This window comes from Salminus brasiliensis, chromosome 15 (genome assembly GCF_030463535.1).
Source record: "Salminus brasiliensis chromosome 15, fSalBra1.hap2, whole genome shotgun sequence".
In the NCBI taxonomy this organism is placed as follows: Eukaryota; Metazoa; Chordata; class Actinopteri; order Characiformes; family Bryconidae; genus Salminus; species Salminus brasiliensis.
In genome coordinates this window covers 9492430-9503736 of record NC_132892.1, presented here as the reverse complement: position 1 = coordinate 9503736, position 11307 = coordinate 9492430, and the positions used below count along the sequence as shown (strand labels likewise).

Below are 11307 nucleotides of genomic sequence, written 5' to 3'. Positions count from 1 at the left end.
CAATGTACATTTGGATCTCGTTTACACCTGGTCACTTCACGTGAGTAGTATCTAGATTGGATCCTGGCAAGATTTTAGCCACATACTATTACACTAGGTAGGCAAATGTGTCTTCTTTCACCCAGAATTAAATCTGGGATGGAATATGCAGTTTAGCTTATTGTGCAGCAAGGGTTTTTGGTTGTTGAATTAAGTTTTGTAGAGGCGGGTGTGTGTACACTGCTAGAATATGGCTCGAATGTGTCTCAGATCACCTCCGGAAGTGGTTTGAGTGATGGGATCTGTATCTGGAGTGTTGGGTGTGTTTACACTTGCAGTTTTATGTGGCTTGGCCTTATCCAGATATAAACCTTATAGTTGAGACTGATGAAGTTACCAGGTATAAACAGGTTTTTAGAAACAGCAAATACAAACAAATTAACAAAAAGGTTAGGTAATGTTCACCATGCAAATACTGTTTCCAAAGCAGAAGATTAAATATGTTTCATATTTTGATCATGTTATGAAAATATCAAAAAAGAGCTAGGAGTGCAGTCACTGCAGCTAACTCAAAGCTGTTAAATAAAAGTCCACTTTTCCTTCATAAGGATCGTAGATGTTCTGGTAAGCAATGTTGTTGGACATCACCCTGCACTGGATCTTTGCATGCCTCTGGTTGATCAGGTCAAATTTCACAGCCACCAGGGGATTCACATAGGTTGGCTGTAAAAGGAATACAGCATAAATTAGTCAGTTCTGCAAATGTGAGGATGTGTGTATGGGAATTTTAAAGGAAAAGAACACTCTGAAGGTGTCTTGCCTGTGCCAGCTTTCCATAGTAGGGAAAGTAGGAAAGGTCCATTGTCCCGTTATGTGGGTAGTACACGTGCCCACGAACATTCTCATGACCTTCCTGTGCACACAAGCACGCTCGCCATTAGTCTTATCAGTAAAATGATGTAGTGCTAAGATATCGCCTATCAGTGGTTGTCCCCTTTATATTAAAAACAAAAAAGGCTGTTAATGGTTCAAATTCAGCATGACGTTGTCTTAACAGCTGCTCTTCTGTTGAACAGGTAGGACTCTTATTTAGGATATCTCTTAACTCCTTAAACCCTGTACATAGGCCCACACCTTAAGTATTCAGCCTTATGACTACATTACTGTCATAATTAAGGCGCTAAAATAAAATAGTGTCCCTATGGGACACAAAATATGCTAAATGATTGCCAAATACGTCCCAGTAGTTTCTGTATTAGAATTTATTACAGAATAATGAACCTGGGGTTCAAGGTTAAAATAGAGAAACCCTGCTTTGTGAAATGACCCTTCAGAACTAATCAGTCCAATCAAAATAAGCTATGTATTGTAAGACATGGAGTGTCACTACTTAAGCATATGGTCTTTTTTTATCTTTATTAATTCCACCTTATCAGATATTGGGTTATCCTGTCCTTTTTCTAACATGTAAACATGTTTAACATTCATCCTATCATATTCCAAACTCACCAAGACCGTGCAGTTAACATATGGAGCCATTCCCGTTCCGTTATTCGGTAGGAAATTGATGACCTGGGAAGAACAAGGCATTATTCCAGCAAGTCATAACAGGCTTAAATGTCATTATCTGAGCGTTTCCGCTAGAACAACCGTACCCTGTTCATCTTGATGATTACACACGGTTGGGCGGTTTTGTAACCGAATGTGGGGTCATCAATGCCAGAGCAGTTCCCCAGCGTGCTTTGATAGAAGGGGCAGGACCACTTTGTGTGTTTGGGAGCCTCAAACTTGTGTTGAAAGAAGTACTTGCCAGGAGTGCAGTTGTGATGATTGCAGTGTGCTTGTGTGGTGTCATTGTAGGCTAAAGACAAAAGAATGAACCTTAGCTTGTCTTCTTGTTTCGGCTTCAACTCATTATTAATCTTTTTTATCCATTTAATGTAGAGATACATACGTTTAAGGAAGTGTTGAAGGCATTCAGACATCTTCATCCAGCTGTGCTTGTCTGACATATTGTAGGTGATCTCCAGCACCTCATCATTATATGTGTCTGGCCAAACCATTACTCCTACAAAACAGAAAAAGACATCCAACGTCACCCTGAAAACACAATGTGCACCTCAAACGATGCTTTCCTTCATATATATATTATAATATGATATTAACCTGGAGATTTTAATCGATCCTGGTAGTCCGGTGTATACGGGTCCAATGTGTACATGAGTACGTAGATGGCCAGCGAAAACAGGGCTGTCATCACCACGTAGAAAGCCACATAATACAGACTGATGTACACTGTAATAGAGTTGAATATAAGCGTAGGAATCCCAAACAAGCGCTCAATATCCTTTAGAGAATAATGGCTGATCTCTGGTAATCTGTCAGTTGATCATCTAGAAACTCATGACCAGCTTTCACAGCAACAAATGGAGCTCCGCACAAAAATGACCTGACAAAGTCGTTATACCTGGGCTGAGGTTCCTAGAACATGCCTCTCGAGGGAGGCAGTTAAAGACAGGTCTTTGAAATTGCTCAACCCATCAGGCACACACAACCCCACATTTGGCTAGTTGTTCTGGATCTCATTGGGTTAATGCAAATCTCAGCCCAGGGGGTTCCTTTATGAATGATAACAGTGCATCAGAATACAAAGCCTATTAAATCAGCGTATTTAATATTTACTTTCATGTCGTACGTACCCCATTTTACTGGCGTCCTACCCATGAAAGTCCCATCATCGGAATTCCAGATAAAGTGGCCGAAGTCCTGACACCTTTGTCCGCAAGTTCTCTTTTCCTTCAAGGTAGCCATGTTGCGAGCCTTGACTCAGACAGCTAGACTGCAAAGTTCAGTTGTATGTAAAAGCTGTCCTTTGTCATATATCCTCGCTGGTGCTTTCCTCTGAGGTTCTCTACGTTCTCCGCGTACCAGACCCGTGCTCCTACGGCCTGTCTTTTTATACTCAATGATAAGGATGCAATTCACATGTGTTTTTCTGGGCTGGACTAACTACTCTCAGGTACCCTTGTTCATTCATTTGGGGAAGTGTGCAGAAGTTTGTTATGGTAACCTTGAAGCCTTGGACAAGGCCATAAATTCACTGTTCGTTTGAGAAAGATCGTATTACCTTATCACAGAGTGAAACCCAACATAACGCGGAGATAAACGTTTTGATTAGAGATTTAACATTGACCACTGCAAGCAGATGCCGGGGCCTGAGGCCACGTTTTTCCGGCTGCAAGTCTGTTCACCTAAACGTTTTAACAGAGTATTTGGCTTAGTACTAGGTGGAAGGAGCTTAGTCACACGAGGGTTCATAACCCTTTTGTAAGAAGTCTCTTAAGATAATCTACGTGAATGGTCAGGTTTACCTCATAAAGCAGTCATACTGTTAGGAAAAACAAGTCACAAAGCATGCCAAAGCACCAACCAGACCAACAAAACATCTCGCAGCTGTCCAGTTTTGTGTAAAGGGCTAAGTATTGTCTAATTAGAAGGCTAATTATTATCTCTCCTCTCTTGAGGAGTTCTCAAGGGTTAACATAGGGAAGGTATTATGGAGTTAGGGGATAAAGGCTTTGTGAAAGGTGTTGAGTCAGGGAGATCTGTATCTGTGCGAGTGTTCATGGCACAGGGCTAAGTCTCTCATAGTACTGTCTACCCAAAGCCCCTAACTGGATTCAGTGAACACTATCTCCCGAACAGTATTTGTCAGGATCCTGTAGGCGCACATCTGGACTTCTCACTTTCTCCAGGATCTTGCATCCCATGGACTCTAATCCCACCAGTAATTTCTGGTGGGAAACTATTTGTTCCCTGTTTACTTGGAGAGGGGTGCTGAGCTCCAATGCTCTCGCTCTGACACAGTAAGTTTAGCTGCACGCTCTTTTCCTGGTCAACGCGTTCTCTTTTTCCAGCTCATCTACCCAGGTCAATTCTCTTGCTTTGTCGCCATGGATATTGGCGGCCTGTCCACAGTGGTAGCAAACTCTGCGTACATCTCAGCTCGTGGCAGTTTCGATGGCTCGGCCAACCCAGCTGCAAACCGGGACAAGAAGTTCCATTCCAGACTCAAGCTGCCTCACATCACAGTGTGCGAGGGCCTTCGGGAGACCCTGGACCTCCAGTTCAAGAGCATCTGTGTTGAACAGCCCATTGGCAAGCGCCTGTTCCAGGAATACCTAGAGACCGCTAATGAGTACAAAGGGCCCTGCCGCTTGTGGAGGGACATAGAGGAGTATGACACCGCTGAGGATAAGGATCGGGCCAGCAAGGCCGGCAAGATCCTCCAACGCTACATGGAACCTTCAGCCAAGTACTTCTGCCCCTTCCTACCCGAAAACGACATCACCAAGGTGAAAGAGCGGCATGAGGGTGTTTCAGATGACTTGTTTGTTGACATCCTGGCATGTGTTCTAGACTTCCTCAAGGAGGTTCCATTCACCTTCTACCTGGAGACCATGTACTTCAAGAGGTTCTTGCAGTGGAAGTGGCTGGAGATGCAGCCCATGACTGAAGAGTGGTTCCTTGATTTTCGCGTGCTTGGTAAAGGGGGCTTCGGCGAGGTGTCTGCATGTCAGATGAGGGGCACTGGGAAGCTGTATGCCTGCAAGAAGCTGAATAAAAAAAGGCTGAAGAAGAGGAAAGGCTATGAGGTGAGAATCGTCCAATGCTCCTGGTTTCTCAAGTGTCAAAGAAAGAGATAACTAAGGCCATGATTTCAAGAGAGACTGGACAGAGGTGTGCTTTACTAAACACAATGTTACTATTTGACTATTAACTATTTGAAGTATTTTTTTGATCATTGGTTACATGGTTCTTTTCTATGATGGATAGCATCTTACATATGGTGGCAAATCTTTTATTTTAAGTCAGGGCTGCCAGACAGATTACATCTGCCTTACAGATTCTGAGCAGATTATCAGGAACTCCACCTAGTTCTCTAAATGGCTCACAGACCAAAAGCCAGTCTTGTACGATCAGTTTTTCACCTTCAGATGAATGTCATGGCTGCCCAGATTACAAGAGCTGCTTAGTTACATAAGACGCACTGCTATGGATTTCAGTGTGGCCTGATGTCCTGTTACCTAAGTGTCAGTAATTAAGCCATTCCACGATATATTGCATTTTTTCTGTCAAACCCCTTTTTAAAAATGAGTCCACATACAAATCCATAGCTGGAATTCAGTGTATTTTCAGTATTCATAAGCACATGGTTTGAATTCTGATTCTCAATGTGTGACATTAAAATAATGACCCAAAAGACCTTTATCATTCTAGGACTGTTATATTCTAACCCCTTGAACTTGCTACATAAGACTACACTTCAGTTCTTCATTATCATTATTATTATTGTTATTGAGAATCTCCCCACTGTGGGACTAATAAAGGATTATCGGATCATAACACAGATTGTCATATTTAACACCAGTTCCATTGGCCCCAAAATAGAACCATGTGGGACACCACAAGCTATACTAAACCAAACATTTACCAAATTCTTCTCAATAGTTTCTCCATTAAAAACTGAATTAAAAACCTAGTGTTCCAGGTTTTATTCAATAATAATAATAATAGCTAGTAATAATTAGCTAATTTGTGTAATAATTAGTAAAACTGGGACTGGTCATGTTTTGTTTCTGCTGAGTTCATGTTACTGGAATAAAATGTGCATTGAAAATCACCAGTAGTTAGTAGCTTTGTTTGGAGCGTCGCTACGAAAAGCGTTAGCACGTGGTATTATGTATGCTATAGCATTAGCAACTGAGCTCATTATGAAGTGCCAACTCCACCACATTTAAATATGGAACAGATTTCCTGTGCACTAGGAAGGAGGATATAGTTGGTACAGGGAACGGATGCTGGTGACATAACGGACACATTTAGCGAACATGTGCCAGAACCGTTGCACAAACTATCAAATAGTCAAATGGCAAGCCACTCTGAACTGGTTATGTGCTTCATAGCTTTGGTGGCCTGGAATTGTAGGTAATGTGTGTAATGGAAATGTATTTAGAAAGATGCTTCAACTTGTGGCCAACAGCACTGTAACCAAACCGTCTAGCGAACGACCTGAAGTACAGCTTTCAGGGCAATGACCATTAAAGCACTACGATCTCTGACACTAGAAGTGAGTCCTCCAGCAGCTACAGCTTACATTTGCTCACTTTTTATATATGCTTACCCATACCTCATGTTTCGGATTGCCAATTTGTGTGTGTGGAGGGCAAATACAATGTAAGGAAGCACCAATCAGGTAAAAGACAATTGTTTACAATGATGTGTAAACAGTTCTACCTTTGATTGTACTGGTCTTTTCTAGGGCGCCATGGTGGAGAAACGAATTCTGGCTCGTGTTCATAGTAGATTCATCGTTTCCCTGGCCTACGCCTTCCAGACCAAGACAGAACTTTGTCTGGTCATGACCATCATGAACGGAGGAGACCTGAGGTTAGGATCACACACTTGTCTAGATCTGTATGCATACAGATTAGCTTAATTCAGATTAGTGTTTCCCAATCCTGGCCCTTGAGAAGCCACACACTGCCTTACATGTGTAGGACAAGGAAAGATAACGCTGTTCTAGATCATAGCACCCTTATGTTCAGTCACAGATGTACCGACAATGTAAGTGAAGTGAGACTTAGCTAACTCTCCTGTGCTCAACTCTCCTTACAGGTTCCACATCTATAATGTGGATGAGAATAACCCAGGCTTTGACGAGCCCAGGGCATGCTATTACGCTGCTCAGATCATACAAGGCATGGAGCACCTTCATCAGAAGAAAATCATCTACAGGGACCTGAAGCCAGAGAACGTTCTTCTGGACAACGAAGGTGAAAATGACTGGTAGAATCTGTTAGACGCTGCTGGGTTTGGGGAGGTGTGGTGTTTAATGTGTGCATGTTCCTTGCCATGCGGTTCAAAGTCACACACACACACGAATGACAGGTACAGGACATGCGAAAGACGTACACTTACAGTATCACAAACGGCAGTACTGCTCTGTTAGCTCCCAGCACAATCTCTTGACGTTTGTTTGACATTGTGCTGATGTTTGTTCTTAGGTAACGTGCGTATCTCTGACCTTGGCTTGGCTGTGGAGTTAGCAGAAGGCCAGGAGAAGACAAAGGGCTATGCTGGGACTCCAGGTGTGTTATGGACTCTCAAAACCTTCCTTTTCTGTTTTGTCTCTTGGTTACAGGCGACCACTCATTTTGTGTGGGGGGGTTGCTGACTACAGTGTGGCTTAATTTGTGGTTTGCTGGTCATAGGGTATGGCTTTTGAGGTTGAACGCTTTTTTCCACCAACCAGTGTTTTAATGTAAACAGTGAACTGACGTCAAAGGCTACTTACTTCAAATGAAACGTGCTGCTTTTTTGTCCAGTGATGAAAATGCATGAAGTGCTTATCAGGGAACAATAGTAAAGAGTTTAATTTCAAAACACACCGCTAACGAGAATGTAGAGTTAATCAACGTGTAACAGATAAAGTTCTAGTTTGTGCAAAGCTCACTCCCGATGTTCACTGAACAACAGAAATGGATAAAAATGGCTTTGAACCCAAACTCCTTAATCATAGTCTGGATGTGTGGCGTTTAGCAAGAGGCTAAATTGGATACTGTTGCCTATGAACGAAATCTTCAGTCTAGGGTTCCAAGTGAGCATTAATAGAGGTCCATTTAGAAAGTGAAGCCTTGTGCATAACCAAAACTGCTGTTCACAGTAAAGTGACACGAACATCAAGTGTTCTGAAGCCATTTTCAATGTGTCCACAAACACATCTGACATTTGCTTTTGTTTTATTTCAGGGTTCATGGCCCCAGAGCTGCTGAAAGGAGAGGAATATGACTACTCTGTAGATTACTTTACCCTTGGGGTCACTCTCTACGAGTTCATTGCTGCCAAAGGCCCCTTCAGGACTCGGGGGGAGAAGGTAACAAGCTACTCTTCAGGACTAATAATTACGCAAACATTCAAGATGGCTAGGGTCTAAACTTTTCGCTAGAATCAGTGCCTTACATATTCTGTTTTCCGTGCTCCCACAAAACCTCATCTAACTACTCAGCAACAGTTAGAAAACACAAGGTACTGCCAGAATCCAGGAGTTGAAGCCTGAGCAATAGATGAACCACTCTTGGTTCCCTAAAGAAACCTTCAGCTGAGCTTCTCATTCAAAGAGCTCCACCAAAATGTTTTTAGAGCACAAAAAGTGAATCTTCTAGAGAAAAGCTCAGGCCAACAATTGCTTAGACAGGCTGATGAAAACATGGTCACATGACTTACAGTAGCTGTAGTCTTTCCTGATGACTGCACTTCTCTCACTATTTGATTTTCAGTCCTTAATCTTTTGAACCCTAGGTCTATTATTCTGTTCTTAATCCCACATGTTAGTCACACATGGTTCTATGAAATTTATGCTAATTATGAGAGTACCTCATTTATGAGGGTGAAGAACTTAAGTGTGGGCCTATGTGCAGGGCTTAAGGAGGTAAATGGTTCAAGTATATCTCACAAGGCATAAGAAAAGTACTATAGACAACAAATAGTATACAAATTATTATGTTTTAATACTTTTAATGCTGTTTCATATATGATATATGGCATAAGGTGTCTTTAAACATATTAGATCATATTACCTGCAGATTCGAATTCTGTCATGATATAAGGTTTCTATGGATGTACTGATTCACAAAACCGAGCTAATATAAGATAAGATAACATAATCCTTTATTAGTCCCACAGTGTCACCGCAGCAAAGGGATAGCAAGACACTCAGATGCAAAAACGTAGATAAATACCCATATATACAATATAAATAATAGAAGTAAAAAAACAATAACAATATTATTTACAGATAATTGCAAATTGACCCTTAATTGCACATGGGGGGGGGGGTATTGCACATTGTATTGTTACATTGAGGGACCTCTATTCCCTGAACGTGTGTGTAGTTTAAATGTGTGTGTATGCGGTCCGCTGGGAGCAGTGTTGGTTGTAGAGTCTGACGGCAGCAGGAAGGAAGGACCTGCGATCCCGCTCTTTCACACACTTGGGGTGAAGCAGCCTGTCACTAAAGGAGCTGCCCAGTGCTGCCAGAGTCTCATGCATGGGGTGGGAGCTGTTCTTCAGCATGGATGCCAGCTTGGCTGTCATCCTCCTGTCTCCCACCACCTGCACTGGGTGTGTGCTTTTCTTCCCAGTAATCTATTTTGAGCTCAGGAGGAAAAGAATTTTGACCCTATTATTAGGACATGGCCAGTTTGATCTACCCATGGCTTCTCTGTACCTCACTGCTCAGCACAATCCTAGCCAGTGCAGGTATGTGCTAGCTGACGTAACAGAAGTGGCAGGTGGCATTCCTCTCCAAGCACGTTTAGCGTTTCAGTGCTGTTGCTTTGGTGGCAGTTCAAAAATAAGGGCCCAATTTTGTGACTCGGGATGCACACCATGCTAGCCTTCACCCTCCCAGCACTGATATCATTCATAATAGGGGGAGTCCTAGCTAGTGGATGGGAACTGGGAAATGAATGAACTGAGGCGACAATTGAGCAAAACTTCAACCTCTGTCTGGCACAGGTGGAGAACAAAGAGGTAAAGAAGCGCATCCTGAATGACCCAGTAACTTACACAGAGAAGTTCAGTGAGAATGCAAAGTCTGTATGTGAGGGCTTGCTTGCCAAGGAGGTGGACAAAAGAATGGGCTTCAAGAACGGGACTTGTGATGAGCTGCGTGCCCACCCTTTCTTCAGCGGCATTAACTGGAGGAAGCTTGATGCAGGTATGAAAACATGGTAGTCATGAGTCCTGAGTGCTGGATGCTTCGGGAAAAGCCCTGTGTGATGGTTTTTTTGCTGTCCAGGCTGAATTTGGCTTATGAAGCTGACCCCTAATTTTTTTTTTGCAGGTTTAGGAAGAAAATTATGTTTTTAAATGATAAACAATGTTTTATATTCATCTGTTTATAAATACATTCTTCAAATAACGCACAGATAGATATTCTAGATATTAATGATAGCTATTCTTGATGCTGTACAACTTTCTTAATTACTATTATTGAATTATTACATTATTCAGTTTTCATTTTTATAAATAGGAATATAAGTTATTAATTTGTTTATTATTGATATATTAGAATAATTACTACCATTCATTAATTTTTCACAGCTTCCTGCCATTGAAACATGTCTTATGTTGTATTTCAAACCTGTGAACAGTGTATATTGTGTTTTATTGGCATTACTGGGTGGATTTACTGGGGTGGATTTAGTTTCAGTAGCTATACTTGACTCATTGCTTGACGGAATGAGAAATTCTGCCTAGGCTAGGCTAATTTGTTGCCTTTGTCTCATAGGAATTCTTCCACCTCCATTCGTCCCTGATTCTAAGACCGTTTATGCCAAGAACCTTGACGACGTGGGTGCCTTCTCCACTGTGAAAGGGGTCATGCTGGAGGACCCAGACAAAGATTTTTTTGATGAGTTCGCCTCTGGGAATATCCCCATACCCTGGCAGGAAGAGATGATCGAGACGGGCATCTATGGCGAGCTGAACGTGTGGGGTCCTGGCGGCACGGTACCAAACGACCTGCGCCGCGAGTCCATCCTGGAGCAGCCAAAGTCTTCCACCTGTACCGTGTCATAAACGGCTTCATGCAAAAAGAACTTTCCCCTTCCCCTTCCCTCCACTTTCACTAGCTGTGTTGACGTCATGGACACAGAGCGAGTCAGACATGTCCAGTTTAAGAAGAACGAGGCTATTTTACACCACAAAAATAAAAGACTATATAAAGGCTTTTAAAAAAGAATACTGGGAATATCGAGGCCGACCAATATTCCGATAAAAAACCCTCAAAGCAGATTCTGCAGGGCTGAACCAGTGAGCTTCCCAGCCCTTTGCTTTGGAGGTAATTCTTAGGCTGAAGCTTTTTAATGGAACTAAGTTCATTGAGAGACTTCACTACTCTTCGTTAAACTGAACATCCATGGATAGAAATGGATCAAAGAAGGGAAATCTTATCTTATTTCCTCACTTTCACGCATTGTTACTTTAGAGCTAAACCTGGTCTGTGTTGATGAGTGACGTCTGATCAGCTTCTTGGTTTGAATAGTGGCACCAAATGCATTGCAGTCTTTTCTCTGTATGTTTTCGTGTTGACAGTATTAATCTCATGCACTTCTAATACTCACAGAACTTTAGTGAAAATTAGATGCTTGATCTAGCTTGATCTCTTGGTCCAGAGGTACCGACATTAATGAAATAACATTGTCATTTAAGACAGGCTGCCATTGCACTGCTGTATGTCTTGTGTTGAGACTCAAGTTCATT

The 11307-nt window shown here is 42.2% G+C and overlaps 2 protein-coding genes across 2 annotated transcripts; one reads left to right on the top strand and one right to left on the bottom strand.

Annotated features, from left to right (window-relative positions):
* Nucleotides 1-543: 543 nt before the first annotated feature.
* On the bottom strand, nt 544-2790 carry LOC140536058 (potassium-transporting ATPase subunit beta-like). Its single transcript, XM_072657688.1, has 7 exons — nt 2679-2790; nt 2146-2274; nt 1934-2047; nt 1635-1840; nt 1489-1551; nt 800-892; nt 544-702 (listed from the first exon to the last, which is right to left on the bottom strand). Exons 1-7 carry the CDS (start codon nt 2788-2790, stop codon nt 544-546), a joined length of 876 nt encoding a protein of 291 aa, XP_072513789.1.
* A 1142-nt stretch (nt 2791-3932) lies between these two features.
* Nucleotides 3933-10623, top strand: grk1a (G protein-coupled receptor kinase 1 a). Its single transcript, XM_072656854.1, has 7 exons — nt 3933-4634; nt 6302-6429; nt 6658-6815; nt 7047-7130; nt 7791-7915; nt 9559-9760; nt 10334-10623. The coding sequence occupies exons 1-7, from the start codon at nt 3933-3935 to the stop codon at nt 10621-10623; spliced, it is 1689 nt and encodes a 562-aa protein (XP_072512955.1).
* The last annotated feature ends 684 nt before the right edge of the window (nt 10624-11307 follow it).